This window comes from Crocodylus siamensis, chromosome 8 (genome assembly GCF_052110815.1).
Source record: "Crocodylus siamensis isolate JL-2025a chromosome 8, ASM5211081v1, whole genome shotgun sequence".
Classification (NCBI taxonomy): domain Eukaryota; kingdom Metazoa; phylum Chordata; order Crocodylia; family Crocodylidae; genus Crocodylus; species Crocodylus siamensis.
Genome location: NC_143402.1, coordinates 15,163,298 through 15,180,963, shown reverse-complemented (window position 1 = coordinate 15,180,963; position 17,666 = coordinate 15,163,298). Strand labels below are relative to the sequence as shown.

Sequence of the window (17,666 nt, the reverse complement as noted above, 5' to 3'; positions counted from 1 at the left end):
CAAACAGTTTGGCCACTAGAAAGCAGAACACAAATGGAAGCTTTCAGCTGCTAGGTCACAACACTGGCATTTCAAATAAGGAGGCTCTATATGACCATCCCTGTGTATCTTGACCCTTGTGGAAAAAGTAAGCAAGCTTCTTTGTCACAATAGTCAATACCATTGTTCATTTACAAGCTATGGGCAAGAATAACTCATTTTGAGATGGTGCTTTCTTTCTAAAAACAAATTCCTAGGCATTTTATATTTTGAATGGACAATGAGTCTAATAAGCAACCTACACTACAGCTTTAGTTGTTAGAAACCTAATTTTAGTTAAGATACATTTTATTAATATGTTGCTCTACCTGTTACGCTCTAAAAATTACACAAGCGGGGAAGAAAGGGAAATACTAATAAAATAATTGGTCAAACTACTATATGATGTTTCAGCTTTACCAGTTAACAAACTTTGCTTTCATCTATTAGAAGTAGCTGGCTGTTCATTACAAAGGGCCTGATCCTGCAAGCTGTAAACTCCCTGATAGCTGCAAGAAACCGTTAAAAACTGGGACTCAACAAGTTAGCATTTGTTACAGAATATGACAGTTAGTTTTAGACCTTTTGGTGTTTACTCTCCCAACTACTAATGCCAGGTTACATGCAGGTTCTCTGCTCATGCTTACAAATGTTTTATTCTATTAGAAGGCCTGGAATAGATGGAACGTTCTTGCTAACCACAGCATCTGCTAATATCATGCTATGTTAAGAACTGAGCTCGATCCTTTCTACAATAATCAGAAAGCTGGGAATTTGAATCACTAGAGGTAAAAGCTATCCATCTTGCACACCAGCATTTCATGGAGTGAACTCCCAGCAATCTTAGAATTGAACAAACGCAGGCAAGCTATTAATCAGATGGATGCTCCTTGTAAATTCTCTCTCGTGACCTGCACAGACTAGATCATTACAAATGTTTTCAGGACCAGCAAACATTCCCAAGCACCATTCGTGGATTATGAAAAAAGCTGCATCTCTGAACTTACTTAAGGTTATATATGCATTCTTTATAAAATAAAAAATTAGTCCTATTTTCAGAATTCTTTCTTGTCTGATGGGCAAGTGGGGATATTGGGTAAAAAAGTTATGAGAAAATAATAAGTTTCCTGGTCAAGGGCACTAAAATTTGGAAGTGGTTCTAGTTTTGAACTTGTAGTTCAGCCCATAGGTGACCACATACACAAAGCATTAGCATATAGATATTGATCTGCCAGTCCAGTAAGGGATCCAAACATCCAGCAATATATTCTGGCACCCTTAATTCTGCATCTACAGCAAGTAAAGACAACTTTAAAATTCTTCAAAGCTGATAATAAGAGGTAGGAGTTCCACATCCACAGAATGTGGCATAGACATTATTTAAACCAAAATTTGTCCAAAAAGAATCTTATTTATTATTCATCGTTGCTGTTTATCTCATCTTAAAAACTACAACATATTAATGAACACCAATTAGTATCAGAATATTCAATATGCAATGAGAATATGATGAGAATTTAAAAGTACTTGATGACCCAAAGCACTCTTTCCAAACCCAAAGTTACCAGTCTCAAAGAAGAGTTCAAATCAAATATTTTACTTTAAATTAAATTGTTCCAGATTGGAAAGCAGTCTTAATTCAGTGACATTCAGATGCATCTGTATTTACATTGTAGAAATGGTATTGTACACACACAGCTGCACTGATGTAACAAGGTATCTTGAAAAAAATTCAGTGAAAAGTTTACCCAACTGAAAAGATTAGATTAAAACTCCTCCGCTTCCTTATAAAATATGTTACGTTCTTTAGCCTCCACTGTAGCTTAATTGTACAGCTACGCAAAATTTAACTCATTCTAATAAGTCTAATTAACATATGTGTTTATGTGCTTATTAATAACAGCAGATATCTAACTGCATTTCAGTTAAGTTCCTACTAATAATATGTATTAATAAAATGCAAGATCATGCAACTTGGAACTTTCTTATGTGCTCTTGGTTTTACTAATTTTTTTAAAATTTGAGTTGGATAAGATCATACATTTTTAAGAAACATGCTTTCTTGTTCCTACTTAAAAAATAGCTCCAATTCAGATGTGTACTGGAGATTACTCTTAAGCAATGCATCAAGCCATTCACCACCAGTGACTTCCATCGGAGTTTAGGTCACTTCTGATAGTACATAGATATCTAACAAAAGGGGTGAAAAGTTGCATTGAAGGATGGTGGGGTTGGAGATACCTGTAGCACTGTTATCAAAATGCAAATATAGCTGAGGCAAGAAAGAGAAACCAGGACATTAAGTGTTACAAGTTTCTAGCCAAGCCGAAGCCAATACAAAATTTTACAGTTTGTATTAAATCCTTTTGACTGAAGTCCTTAGAATGAATGATCCATTACCCTTTTGGACCCAAACTAAAACATAATGCATCTTGATCCTCACATTTCGCCATCATTAATGATAGTGAATTGCAGTATACTCTGGGAGGGATGTGCCTTGAATCGAGGATAAGAAGCTGGGGCACCTATACACAAGCAGCGAGGCTGCTCTGACACTGGAATTCCAGCATGCCTCCTGCATCTTGTGTGTCAGTGACCCCATAATTAAAAATGGTGGTGGGGTGCTTGAAGTAAAGCTTGAGTTAGCTTTAGTTCAAGCACCCCTGCTACATCAGATACACGAGATGCTGTCAGAACCACTCAATTAAAGTGATGCCCCCACCTAACTGAAAGCACATGTAAAAGTGCCCCTGGAGTCTAGCATATGTTGTCTATTGTTAATATTGTTTTCCAAATTAAAATATTTACCAATGTTTGGTGGGATGAAATGTAAGTTACATATTCTACATGGCATTGTATATTTTGCGTATATGGTAGTCAACTCATTTATATTAATCAGCAGTAGAACAGAGTTGCTTGCAATTTATGGATGCGTGCTTTGTTCCAAAGCAAAAACATATTCAGCTCTAGTGGAAGACCCTTCACTGATTTACATGAAACAAAGCAATGAATTCACAGAATTAAGGTTTCATTGTTCTATATGTTCACCCCATGATCTCTAAGGAAATGTGACACAAAATTTGGCTGGTTTTGTTGGCTGCATTAAAAGATTAAATGATTTGTTTAAAGCACAGCACCATTTTTTTCCTCCCACCACCACTCTATCTATAAAGCAGGGTAGATAAAAATCTATGATTTAAAAACAACAAAACAAATCCAAAAACCAAAACAGATTTTTTTATTTAAATCAGATTTTTTTTTATTTAATCACTTTTTTGGTTAAGATGCTTTTTTAGAAGTATATATATGTTTTCATTTAAAACACGTTCAGGCTCTAAGATACCATCATGGAATAGGGATTATATACTATTTGAGGCAATATATTAATGTAACCTTTTAAGAAGTTTTATAAATAGGTCACAACAGACCATGGAGTATATTAGAGGCCCAATCTTATGGGGTTCCCAGAGGCTCCTCTATAGATTACTAAAGATTAAAGAAAACCACTCTACCCAATGGGACTCAGTGCTCAGTCTATATCCCATTAAGCATCTCTGCGATGCTCACTTTCAGTTTTCAAACTGTGGTCTTGTGTCTCCAGAGATCATAGGCAGACAAGTTTCTTTCAGTAGTTGTGATATCTTTTATTAGACCGACTAAGTAGTTGGAAAAATTGTTTTTTGCAAGCTTTCTGGCCCTTCTTCAGCTGTAGGGAAAGTTTGTAGTCTCCCGAAGATAACATCCTTGTTACCAGCAGTATATGGAGATGAGAGATAATAGACCTGATTATCCACTCATGAAAGCTATCGTCTCTCTGCAAGTTTGTGTACACACAGTCAAGCCCTTACCTTTCTCTAAAAGTGCAAAATTCCAAGAAATTAAATGAATAAAGGATATCAAACAACAAGAATGCACTTTCTGTAGAAAACAATGACTAAATGGCTGCTTTACCACTCCACCCAGGAAGAGCACAGACCATCCACAGACATTTTCTCAGTCTGATGAAGGATATTTGTGCCCAAAAGCTTGCTAAGAAGAATTTTTCCAAGTTTTTGAGTTGGCTTAATAAAAAGATACCAGATTTACTCAAAGAATCTTGTCTGCCTATGACCTTAGGCCAACATGGTTGCATCCTATAACACCCCCTCACCCCAATTAAATCAAGGCTTCCTGACCAGTGATTTAAATCAAATCCACCTGTCACAAAGGCATTAATTCAAAGTGTTTTTCCACTTTTCCATTTAGATTTGCAGCACTAATTTCATTTATTGATACCTCAAAGCCTAATATACAAACCTAAGGGCATTTCTACATGTCATCCTGACGCGACGCTGGGCACTTTAATTAGCAAGCTGTGCTAATTAAAAGTGCCCAGCACCACATTAGGAGTATGTGCATCAGTGGTGCAGTGTGCCTCTGCACTGAGAAAATGGTGGTGGTGCGCTTTCAGCTAAAGCACATTGAACATGTTTTAAATCAAAGCGCACTGCCGCCATTTTCTCAGCGCAGAGGCATGCTGCGCTGCTGATACACGTGACACACAAGGCTGCCAGAGTACATCAATTTATGTGCTCCAGCAGACTTGATTAATCGAGGCACTGGATTTCCAGCATGTTGGAGTAGGGTCCTCACATGTAAGTGTCCTAAAAATGGAGTTATACAATACAGTAAGTTCCAACTTCAGTTGTCATTGGTCTTCATTTTGTGGTTGACACAATCTGTCTCTGTATTTTTAATTTAATTTTTTTTCCCCAGTAATTGCCAAGATGCAGATTCTTGCCAGACAAACACATGCAGCCCCATTAACTTCAGTGGAATTTCACTTATTCCCCAATGGTCACAAGTCTAGTTCAATGGCTTTATCTGTATCAGCAGCAACCTACATTCCTAAACTAAAAAGGCCATGCCAATTTTGCAAGTCACACATTAGAACTTCTTTTCTAATGTGACATTTTATGTGATGCAACATACATACAATCCCAATTGCAGAAGTGCAGTAGGATTATGTCAGTGGGAAAAATGAGTTATAATTTGTATAGCTGTAATAGTTTACTCAGGAACGTAGTTCACTGTGTACGAATGTGCTCACCCTTTTTTGGCAGAATCTTGACAACATCCCATTTATATTCTAGTTTAAGCATCATCTCATCCTACCACTACAGTGAGGTTGACAGAACTGTCATCTCTACCAGCCACTTTTCTATTGTTCTCCAACAGCTATATGCCTCACTCTGCATCAGCGATCAGTCACTACAAGAGCGTGCATAAAGAAATTAAACTGCACTTTTTAACCATGTGCCATGCATGAAGGAAGCCAGGGGCCAGCCCTCTCTGTTTCTCAATGCATCTTTACTTTAAAAGCTGCAAAAACTCTACATGGGTTGGAGGCTTTGGTATGCTGAAGTCATTTATGGTGTTTCCAGCTCCACCTGTCTGTATTTTGATGTAGCTGAACTGTACTCTTTCAAAAGAATCAAAACATTAATAATATAGCCACTGTGTAATGCAACATATGCTACCTGCATATGCAAGTTTTAAAAACAATAAATGAAGAGGCACATTCATCAAATATTACATACACAAGTGAAAATTGTTGTGTAAATCTAGCAATTAGGTGTTCTTATAATAGGAATCATCAAAATGCGTTGGTATAATTCATTCTTACTTAATTTTAAGGCTTTGGTGAAAATTTTGGACAAGACATCTGGTCTACCTTATATCCCAATGGATGCACCAACATAACTCTGATATACATAGCCTGCTTGGTGTACATTGCTATACATACAGTTATTCCAGTATGACAGTGGATCAAAGCACTATTTTTTTAGTAAGTGGATTACAAAGTGGTTAGAACAACAGTTGCAGATACAAGTTTGATCAAAACACTAGAGTAGGCTTCAATCAACTCTCCTGAATTTAATTTGTAAAAAAACATTCCCAAAGCAATACCATCAGGAGAGATGGTATGTGTTAGGCCATGGTCACAATATAAAGCCTATTCTTTATGATGACTGAAGATGATGATCCTCATTTAGAGTACATACCACTAGCGAGAGGGGGCAAGTTGGCTCTTTTATCCCCGTGGGACACGGATGCTATGGCCAAAAGTTTTATTGTAAAGGAAGATACTTCACACAAAAAAAACCAACAGATACAGATTCTGCTGGCTCTAATGTTTCAGGGATGGGGTGGGGTGGGGTGGAACAGGGAGAAAGCACGCCTGTAATGAAGAGAACAGGAGAAACCGCTCCGATTTCAGTCAGAGCACATCATCCACAATAACGCACCCTCACCCATGTCATAGAAAGGAAAGAAAATGCACCAGTTTAAGTATTTAAGGCTTGGAGCAGGAGATCTGGCATGGTGGAATGAAACTTTCAAGCTACATCCTTCTCCAGAAACAAGGGAGCTACAAGTTAGGCTGCAAGGGGGGGGGGCGGGGGGGGAAGATCCCTGGAGCAGAAGCTCCTGAACTTTTCCTTATCACATCCCCCCTCCAGGTCTACCAGCAGATTTACCACACATTTGATTCGTTAGCCAGTTATCAGCATGGAAATTCAACCCGCCATTACATAGCCCCCCAGGGGTGCTCGGGATCCCCAGTGCTAGTTAGCACCTGCCTCCCCTCAGCCTGAAGGCCCAGGAGAAGCTCCCCCCAGCCCATCTCCAGCCGAGGACTTGCCGCCCGGCACAGGTGAGGCCGGCCGGGAAGACATCCGAGCTCCTTCCCCTCCTGTGTCCAGAGCCGAGACAGCGAGCCCCACTCCCGCCCCCCCCCCCCCCCAGCCCGGCCCGGCCCGGCCCGGGACTCGCACTCACCGCGGCGTCCGCAGCCCGCCCGCACAGCCCCAGCAGCAGCAGACAGCCGGCTGCCAGGCTGGCCCCGGGGCTCCGTGCAGCCAGCCTCATTCTCCCCTCCTCAGCATGGCACGGACGGGACGGGACAGAGGCCGGGACAGGGGTAGGGTTGGGCCGGGCCACTCGGGCGGGAGCACCGTCACCGTCTGCGAGGCTCGCAAACTTTTCCCAACTCAAGTTCTCCCGGGACTACTTCCCGGCATGGCGAATCCCTCCGCCCCTGGAGCCTGCAAAGTGTGTGTGTGGGGAGGGGGCGGGGAAACACCACGACGAGAGACGCCCTCAAACAGCGCTTTATCCCCTACGCTTTTTTATTTATTTGTTTATTTATTTCAAATACCCCGGGTGCACAGCGCCCCTCAGTCTTTGCGGGGGGACTATTTTTCTCAGCGCAGAGGCATGGCGGTGCTTCGACTCTCCTCGGGGCTGCCGGGGGAGGCGCCCCCCAGTGGGCGGGCGGGAGGGGGAGGGGGTGTGTCCGCGTCCCTGCCCGTGCGCGCGGTGATTGATGGAGCCGCGCCCGCCCCTTCCTTTGCCTGAGTCTCTTCTCGCCCCCTCCCTGCCGGTGCAGCCGCGTCTTGGTGCCCTGTTCCCTCCCCTCCGGTCCCTCAATGAGTGGCGGCAGCAGCAGCATGCACGCCCGGTGAGTGCCGCCCGCCGCTCTGCCCGGGCTCGGGGTGCGCCGCGCCGCCGACCTAATCCCGCTTCTCTCTGCTTCCCCCCTGCAGGTCCGTGCTCCTGCTCGCTCTCGGGCTCGCCGCGGAGCTGGTGGCCGCGGTAAGTGCCCCCAGGGCAGGGCAGGGCAAGGCAGGGCGGGCGGCGGGTTTGCACTCGTGAGGCGCCGGCTCCTGCCAGAGCCCCTCGCACCTCCTGGCAGCTCCTCTGCGCCTCTTCTCCGTCCCGTCGCCGCTTCCTCAGGCTCTTCCGTGCCCGCCCAGGCCTCTCGTCCCTGGGAGCCCCTAGGGGGGTTGCTCAGGGCCCCTGCATTCAGCCTCTGCCTTGCCTCCCCCCAAGTTACAGGCTGATCTTCTCCGTTCTTGTTCACACGAGTAGCACCATTGGAGACAGCCACCCAAACACATACTGTCCCAGCCACCTGCGGGGGTAAGGGATCGGGCCCTTTGCATGGTTGATGAAAATTTGTGGCCATGAAATAAGGTTTTTGTTCCCAAATTACTGGATCGAACCCTTCATTGATGAATGACAGAAGTCTGCTCAATTTCCCCACCTGCTCATAAACCAGTGGAAGAAGTTGGGCTGAAACTAGCAAGCAAATGTGCCAGTTTTTATGTACTCCTAAATGTGACCCCTTTATTTATTTATTTATTTATTTACTTTGCCTGAAACTTTCTGGGTAAGGTAGCTGTGATAACAAAATCATTAGTCCACTTAGCTGCTCCAAAGTATAAACTAGGAGGAAAACCGAGTACTGGATTCATGTACCAAGAGTTGTTCAGAATAATGTCTGTGTGTATGGCCATGCTGTGTAACGTTACACAAGTCTTACAAACTCATTCCTTTTAGTTTAATTTATGGAACGTGTTGCAGTGTATTCATGGGAACAGCTGGGACATGTGTACTTCAAAATATTGTTATTTAATAGGTCACCTTCTGGTACAGATCTTGAAGAAAAAGGTTTGAAGTGTGAATTGCTCTGCTAGATACAGTTTGTCAAGAAAGCAAAATTTTGCCTTGTGGTTTCTGTTTCCCTGGTGTTTAGACAACAATATCCTTAAGGTATGTAGAGCTTTCTGCATCTTGGTCTCTGTAAATGATGTTTTCAACACTTACCAAACAGGTTATTCCAAATTTGTACAACTCAGTTGGTAAATGCAAAAGACTTAACTTTTAAATTGTCTTGAATCTTCTATAACTGCTTTCACCTGTGCAAAAGGCTACTATTCTCATCTGGCATCACTTTCCATCACTTTGAGCTGCTTTGGATGATTACACAAATTAAAAGGTGGTGCAAAATCTGTCATATATATTTTTCCTTTTACAGTTTTGCAAAACTTTTATTTAATGCTACATGTAGTGGAATTTGTGTGTGTTTGTTTGTTTGTTTTTAAATTAAAAAAACAAAAAAACCCAAACTGTCCTTATGCATTTGCCTTGGAAGATCACCTGATTGGATTCCAAACACTGAGAGACAGGGAGAAGAATTGAAGTCCATCAGCTAAATTCTGTTACATCGCTATAAGCCAGGAATAATTCTATTTACATTGGCCAGTACTCCCCAGTATACCAATGTATATGATGTAAACCAAAGGGGGGGGAAAAAATCTATTTCATGCCGGTTAGAAAGCTAGAACTGTTGAACCAACAAAAATGTGTTTTTTCATGACTGAGGGGTATAAGCTGTGGCCATGTTGGTCTAAGGCAGTGTTTCCCAGCCCAAGGCACGCTTACATTTAATAAAAATTTTTTCCGTGGCACGCGTGTTAAGACATTCCTCGTCCTCGTGTCTGCTGCAACTCATTGCCATGGCAAAATTCCTCAGCACACCTGTTCATTTCTGATGGCATACCGGTTGGAAAGCACTAGTCTAAGAACATAGGCAGGTCAGATTCTTTGGGTTAATCTGATTTAATTTTTATTAGATCAACTAAAATGTTTGGAAAAATTCTTCATTGCAGGCTTGCAGGTACAAACACCATCAGGTTGAGGATACATCTGGCAAAGAAGAGTGTTTCCAACTATTTCAGTTGGTCTAATAAAAGATATCAGATTTACCTAAGGAAACTTTACTGCCTTCTTGTAACTGATCCTTTGTGACAGATTTTAAACAAAATTGTTAGCTTGACTTTAGTCAATTTTAAAAAAACCCATAACAATGAATTTCATGAATTCCTCTGTCAGTGTTTTGTTTTTACAGTAATAATACATATATATTTTATCTCTTGTTTTTGTATCCATTTTCCAGATGATAACACTTATGTAACATTCAGTAAGGAGTGGTCCTGCAAGAACTTTCGTAGTTCAGTAACTTTATTCATATGAGCCATTAGTGGACTATCCATAAACAAAAGCCTATTAAATGTATACAGGTTTGTTTGTTTGAACTCCTTCAATCACAGTAACATTTCAGTAGTATTAAGTAAATCAGTTTTAGATGCAAGATACAAAATATTCCTCATAGGGGTGCCCCAATAAAGATTTTCTTGGCTGATACCGATTTATTAACCAGGCATATCAGCTGATACCAATCCAGTAGCCAATTCATGGGAATGCAGCCTTGCAGCTTGGAGAGCAGCGTCCTGCCATTTAGTCTGAGGGGGGAAGGGGCATGGGGTTTGTAGGTTGAGGCCCCCACTGTGAGGGAGGGAATGGGGCAGGGTTGCCCAGCCAGAGTAGTGAATGCAACCCCAGGAGTGGAGTGGAGCTGTGGGTGGCTTGTCCAGTGGGGTGCAGGAGGTAAGGATGTGGGGCTGCCCCCTGCTGCTGTATACACTACCAGGGGAGGCATGGGGGGTCACGTGTCCCCTTGGATTTGTCCACAGGGTGAGGGCAGGCTGCCTGCTGCAGGCTCGGGGCCATGGGCTGTGCCAGTGTCTTCCCAGAGCTGGGCTGGTGGCACTGTGAAGGGTGGCTGTGGGATGGGCTATAGGCACCTCCAAAACTCCCTGCAGCTACCCCTTCTAATACAGCCGTGGCCCAGCTCCTGCACCAGGAAGAGACTAGTGTAGCCTCTGGCTCCGAAACTGCAGCAGACAGCCTGCTGTTGCCCCATGTCCAAATTCCAGGGTCACATGACTTCCCTCTACCTTCCCCAGGGGTGCACACAGCAGCAAGGGGTGGCCCTCCCTCCTTACCTCCCACATGCCCCGGAAGAGCCACCTGCAGCTCTGCTCCGCTCCCTGGAGGATTCACTATCCTGGCTGAGCAGCGCCTGCCCCTACCCCACTCTCTCCCTCATAGTGGGGACCTTGAGCGGTGGGGAGCGCAGTGGCGGGGAGCTGCCCTGACTCCTCACCTTTCATGCTCCCCAGACAAGCTTCCCTCTTCCTGCAGCTCTGTCCTGCTGCTAGGGTCACATTCCCCACCCTAGATAGGCAGCTCCTGTCCCAGTCCCACTCCCTCCCTCACTGTGTGCCCCTCCCCCACCTCTTCCCTCCCCTGGCCTCTTCCCCCATAACAGACTTACCAGCCGGATGCTGTTCTCCAAGCTGCTGGGTTGCATTCCTGGCCACATCCACGCTATGGCTAAGCACGTGCATGCAGCATTTATCTGTGACATTTATCAGCTACACTGGTCAAAAAAAACCATTAACTTTCCTTTTTATCAGTGCCGATCCGATATGTCACTGATATATCGGTACACTTCTAATTCCTAAAGTATCTTCTAGAATTTTACGTAAAATAGGCTCTTAAAATGAAACCTGAATGACTGAACAAATATTAGTGAAAAACATAATTTTGTTTGGGAAAAGTAGGATCTGTATAATATTTTTTTCAATAATTCTCTTGTTACAAAATGTAAAATAGAGTGCAGTGAAGAATCATAGTGTCTTAAAACTAGATGAAATTTGCAAGCTAGTGGTAATTTAATGGCTTTAATAGCTGTTCCTATAGCTAACTAGTATATGTATACTGTACATCCATGTGATACAACATGCCTGGCAAAAAATTGCATACTTTGGATCCTTGACTGTTAAAATGGGATTCATTAAAAAAAACCAGGTCCTTATTTCATATTTTCCGTTCTTATGCACACTTCCTTCTTCCTATATATTTCCTTCTTTTTCTCAAGCATCATTCAAGAATCTCATACCAAGTTGTTAACAATGAATCTTCACCAGTCTTTCTAAACAAGTCTTGTGGGATCATAAGGCCATTAGTTTGAGTGAAGATGAATTTAGCTCAGGGACTTATTTCTCACTGATATTGCAAAGTCATTCTGTCCCCGCAAAAATGGGTTTTAAATGCTACCCCATCCATCCAAGTAGAAGTATCTGACTAGATGTGAGGGAGGTGAAATGCACAAAGTAAGTAACCTGGAAAAACAGCAAATACATTTTCCCCTTCTTCCTCAGCATATTTTAAACTTAGGTGCTTTGTGTAATAATAGTGGGTAAATTATTTCAGGCATAAATCTCATTTTTGAGCTGATGGCAGCCTCTTAAAATTTGTGGAGCCAAATTATCTTGTCTTCTGCATGTACGTAGCCTAACTGAAGGTGGTATGGGATGGTCAGGTGTACTAAAAATAGAGATGGCTTGTACAGTGTTGTTAAGTTTTGAGTTATTCCTTGTTACCATCTTGTTATTCAGCATTTTATTCACATGCTTCATTCACAAAGCAAAGGCTATCTTAACTAAGGCATGATGTTATACCACATGGTAACATGGGTTTTCAGTGTGGACTTATCATGGATATGCATCTTTCGAGGTTTGGAGTGCATTTTTTTTCCTTAAAAGCCAGATGGTGAATTATCTGTATATCTCCCATTATCTTCAATGGAAGCTGTGTGGTACACTCCTGTAGTTGTTTCTGTAAATGCCAAGATTGAAAGTCTTAATGTTTTCAGCCATTGACAATTAATTTCCATCTTGGCCTTGAAGACATACCTTGGAGATTTTGTTTGTGTATTGGTTACTTGTCACTATTTTAATCGGATCTGATTTTGATCAATTTCTCTGTCCATTGCTTGAATGAGAATAAAAGGGTCTATTGAAGGATGATTGCTATGTTTAAATGCTCTTCTCTAGGCAGTAACTAGGGCAGGGTGACCAGGGAAGCTGCCAGGAGGTGGGGGAAAGGCAGAGGGCTGATTTTGGGGGCTGGGAGTAGGAAAAAAACACTACTTCCACACCTGCCCAGTCACATCAGCAGCAATCAGAAGTTGCCACTGCCATTGCCACTGCCCCTCTGTGTGGCAGCTGCCCTAGGCACCTGTTTGTCATTATGCCTCTGTATTTAGGAATGATATTGGCTCAAGAAACTGAGTAAAGCAATGTATGTCTAGGTCACTGCAATCACTCTTGCTACTTAACTAGGAGATCCGGAGCCTCCGTGTTTCTGCCTCATGTAAAGTATAGACTGACACCATGGCTGAATCGGTTAGCTTTGCTGATATGGGAAGGTGGAACATGTCTTATTTTCTGGTGTTTATTTTTATTGAAAAGTTGCCTATGCTTCCCATTTATTATACCCTTGTTAGACAATTTACTAGGTAAGGCATAAACTGTATCTTAAGAGAATCATCCCTATTACTTTCTGAGGAAGCTAGAATGTTTGCCACAGAGCTGCGTAAGTACTGCTTTCTTTCAGTCCTAAAAGTCCTTGAGAATCTTTATTGAGCAGATTTAAGCAAGTGGACAGTGTGTTAAATTGTAGCTGTATTGGTCTACAGGCAAAAGGAATTTGAACCCGTGGCAGAGGTGATTTCACAGATTTCATAGACATCAGGGCTGGAAGGGACCTCGGGAGATCATCGAGTCCAGCCCCCTGCCCAAGGGGCAGGAAGTCAGCTGGGGTCATAGGATCCCAGCAAGATAAGCATCCAATTTACTCTTGAAGGTGTTCAATGTAGGCGCTTGAACCACCTCCGCTGGCAGACTGTTCCAGACCTTGGGGGCTCGGACAGTAAAGAAATTCTTCCTTATGTCCAGCCTGAAACGGTCTTGCAGGAGTTTGTGACCGTTCAACCTCGTCATCCCTTGGGGCGCTCTGGTGAACAGATGTTCCCCCAGATCCTGGTGGTCACCCCTGATAAACTTATAGGTGGCCATCAGATCACCCCTGAGCCTGCGCTTTTCCAGGCTAAAGAGTCCCATGGCTCTCAGCATGTCATCATAAGATCTGTTTTCCTGACCTCTGATCATGCGCGTGGCTCTCCTCTGGACTCTCTCAAGCTTCTCCACATCCTTTTTGAATTGTGGAGCCCAAAACTGGACGCAGTACTTCAGCTGCGGCCTCACCAAGGCCGAGTACAAGGGGAGAATGACGTCCCGGGATTTGCTCGAGAAGCATCTATGGATGCACGCCAGCATTTTGGTCACTTTACTAGCCGCAGCATCGCATTGCAGGCTCATGTTCATCTTGTGGTCAATGATGACCCCCAAGTCTCTTTCTTCTGTAGTGCTAACCAACGTAGCACTGCCGAGCCTATAAGGGTGCTGCAGGTTTTTCCTCCCAAGCTGGAAAACCTTGCATTTATCGGTGTTAAACACCATGAGGTTCTTGTCTGCCCATTTGCTGAGCTTGTCCAGGTCAGCCTGGATCACCCGCCTGTCCTCTGGCGTGGATGCTTTGCCCCAAAGTTTGGTGTCATCGGCGAACTTGGCCAGTCCACTCCTGACTCCAATGTCCACATCATTAATGAAGAAGTTGAACAGTATGGGTCCCAGGACAGAGCCTTGAGGGACCCCACTGGTCACAGGGCACCATGATGAGACTGCCATCAATCACAACCCTCTGGGTCCGACCACGGAGCCAATTTCCCAGCCAGCAGATCGTGGTGGAGCCAAGGCCACAACTGGGCAGTTTGGCCAAGAGGTGATCATGGGATACCAGATCAAAAGCTTTTTTGAAGTCAAGATATATGACATCAATATCTTTTATTAGACCAACTAGATATTTGCAAAATACCCCAACTTTATTTGCAAGCTTTTGGGCACACTCACCCCTCTTCAGGCATAGGAGAATGCAAAGATTGTAAAGTTTCTCCTAGGTGGAAATGAAAACTTATATTTCACAGGAGAGCTGAAGGTGTGGTAAGATCTCCTGGTTGGAATAGTTCATTTTGTGCAAATTAGGGTCAGATAAAAGTTAGAACAGTCTTTTTTTTACTTCTACATCCTGCTTGCCACCAAGCAACTTCAGATTATTTCCTTCTGATTCCTTTGTGCCTATAGACCAATACTCTACAACCTGTATCCCTGAAACATGAAAGATAGTGAATTTAGCCATTTATTTTAAATGAAAACTTCACAATTTTACAAGAAGGAAGTAAAATTTACCACCTGGAAACCTGAAGACTGATGCCTTGCTCCTGCCTTTTGTTTGAGCTAAACTTGCATTTTTGCAGAGCTCCAAAGCACCTCGACACAAGAGTAATTCCTTCCCCAGGAAAGCATTCCATCTCCCCACTCCCCTGTGAAATACGAAACATCATAGCCAGAAAGAGTCCAGCCTGCAGCTGCCCCTTTTGGTGCTCAGCATGGGGCCAAACCCCACCTGGGGCAGCCAGTGCCATGCTCTTACTTGCACTGCCCCAGTCCCAGCCCTTGCCAGCGTGCATAGCTTCCCAGCGGGACTGCTTCTGGTGTGATAGTAGTCCCCCAGGTAGTGCCCTGCTCCCTGCCCAGTAGCTACTCCTTCTCCTGCCCCTGACATGTCACTGAGCAGCAAATAATGCTAGAAAGCAATGACAGCCACGGAGATTTGCACTGGGTATGACGCACCTAGCCAGGCTGCGGGGAAACGGCAGCTGGGTGGCTTCTTTTCCAGTGCATGGGGCTTCAGTTCCTGCCAAGGTGGACCTAGATCTCTGGGGCTAGAGCCCCTTGTGCTGGAGTAGGAGCTGCCTAGCTGCAGCTTTCCCACACTCTCCCCCTTTCCCCCCTTTAGCTGGGTGTCTGGTACTGAGTGTGAGTCTCCATGGCCACTGTCATCCCAGCATTACCTGCTGCCCAGAGCAGCACAGTAAGGGTGGGAGGAGGAGCTGTTGATCAAGGAGGGGGATCTACACTGGGAGCTGCCTGGACAGAAACCTGTGTGTGCGGTCCAGGGCCAGGGCAGCGTGGGTGTGGGCGACAGCAGGTGGGGCTTGGCTCCATGTGGAGTGCTGCAGGGTCAGCCATGGGCTGGATCCAGTCAGTTGTCGGTGCTTAACCACAGGCTGGATCCAATCAATTGGTGAACCAGATCCAGCCCTCAGGTTGTATTTTTGTCCACCTCTGTGTTAAGTTGATGTTTGGAGATGGACAGTTTTTTGGGGGCGGAGTTTTGGCAGGGGTTGGGAGGAGGTTATGCTAAGGATTGCAGTAAACATTTCAGCTGTATTTTGACTTGGATAAAGGCAATCTGGGAATGTCTAGTCTGACTCCAGGCTGCACCAGAAAGGACCTCAGTGAAGCATGGCAGATATGTTCTGCGCACGCTGAACCCTAAAACAGGTGCATCTACCCATAGAGCAATGCTGGGTGCTGCGTTAATAATGTTGGAAGATAGTGCATGTAGTCCCAATGTACACATCATGGGAGATCTGTTTTGTTTTCCTTGTGTATATAGTAGTAGCATCCTGAGAAATACAAATAAAGATGATTTAAAATTAAGTAATAAGTAGTAGAGCGTTCATATGATGCTAATTCTCCACTAAGTGCCAAGACGTGCAGAATTTCATGGAAGTTTTACTTGGTATAACATATTCATTTTTTAGTATAGAACAAAGAGACATTTATATGCAGAATATTTTCTGGATGTTAAAGATAACCAAGTGTTGAAAATGTGGCATTTCATTTGGCACTTGGATAATGGAAGATTAAGAATTTCTTCAAAACACAGCAACCCACAGGACTTCAGCTGGCTGCCTCTGTAATGTAGTGTGGAAGCTATTTGGGGTACATCTCTTTTCACATCCATGCATGGAGCAGCCACAACATGTGGTGCAAGGAACCTTTTTTTTCCATATTTCCCTAAGCAAGGCCAGCTGTATTGCTAACCTTTGCATTCCATGAACTCTAGAACTGGGGGTATCTAGCACTAGCTAGGGTGAAATCTCCAAAAGGTTTTAGTGTGGTGTCATAGCCACTTTTATTTTATGCACAAACGCAACTTTATGGCTGTGAGGTTAGGTAGAAATCTGTTGCTTCTCCAGTCTGTCACCAGTAGATAGTAGCAAAAGAGGCAAACATTGAAGCTTATGGATTTTCCAAGGTTCTTGAAAAGAAAATTTTGTCTGATTCCCGTTAGTTTTTACAAAGGGCCATATTTATCAAGGTAGGTAAGCAGGCACCTGTTTAACTTCGGGCATGGCACCAATCCTACTAAGTTTTAAGTACTTTGCTGAACTGGGGCCAGAGCTTTTAGTGTAAATAGTAAAAATTGAAATGACTTTTGTGAGTTTGTACTGCAGCTCACTGGGAAAGCACAGAATGTTTTAGAGCCACTGAAGTGCAGGCCTGATCCATGCTACATAGTTTTGCTGGCAAAACTTGGATTCTTTTGGCAAAGTTGTGAAGTGTATCCACTCACAGTTCCTCTGTGGTAACAGAGTTCCTTCCATTTATTGGTAAAGCTGCACCCACTCTGGAAGAGGCAGGGCTTCTGCCACCATGGAAAACCACCAGAAGGAGCATGTAGACACACCTGTGCTGCAGCCCCCTTAACAACTGGTACCTCCCTAGGACACTGCGCAGCTGCTGCAGTGGAGCTGAAGAGGATGGCCAGGAGCTGCACAAGTGAGGATGTGCTCTGGGGCTGGTCTGCTGCCAGAATGTTTGGAACATGGACAAGTCCTTAGTCTAGTTACAAAACTCTGAGGGCATTTGCACTGAAAGTTCCTCTGCAACAGCAAAACCCTTCTTTCTGCTGTCAGAATTCAACCACCTTTGCCAGGTGGAGTTAAGGCTTCTGTGGAGAGCTGGCAGAAGGTGCCTGTAGACACTCCTGTGCCTTCTGCCAGCTGCTGTAGTTTGTTCAACTTTTCTGATGGTACCAGCAGAGCTCTGAGATTTGGCTCCTAGGAGTCTGGCACTGACCCCTCCTACCTTTGCATGCTGGAATTGGGCTCCAAGGGGCCGGCATTTTCCCTTTCTGTCTCTGCTCACATCAGGCTCACATGCCAT

General features: G+C 44.0%; 2 protein-coding genes across 3 annotated transcripts in view; one reads left to right on the top strand and one right to left on the bottom strand.

The window, feature by feature from the left end:
* The window catches only part of COL4A5 (collagen type IV alpha 5 chain), a 134,145-nt gene extending 127,079 nt beyond the window's left edge, over window positions 1-7,066 (bottom strand). Inside the window, exon 1 of the mRNA XM_090060522.1 lies at window positions 6,838-7,066. Within this exon, the coding sequence (XP_089916648.1) occupies window positions 6,838-6,927 (90 nt within the window). The 5' untranslated portion in view covers window positions 6,928-7,066. The remainder of the gene's footprint in view (window positions 1-6,837) is intronic.
* Window positions 7,067-7,346: 280 nt separating this feature from the next.
* Window positions 7,347-17,666, top strand: part of COL4A6 (collagen type IV alpha 6 chain) — a 186,241-nt gene continuing 175,921 nt past the window's right edge. Inside the window, exons 1-2 of one of the 2 annotated variants that reach the window (XM_090060070.1) lie at window positions 7,347-7,519; window positions 7,605-7,653. In XM_090060070.1, coding sequence (XP_089916196.1) covers window positions 7,488-7,519; window positions 7,605-7,653 — 81 coding nt within the window. In that variant the 5' untranslated portion in view covers window positions 7,347-7,487. The remainder of the gene's footprint in view (window positions 7,520-7,604; window positions 7,654-17,666) is intronic. The other variant, XM_090060071.1, reaches the window with a different exon arrangement.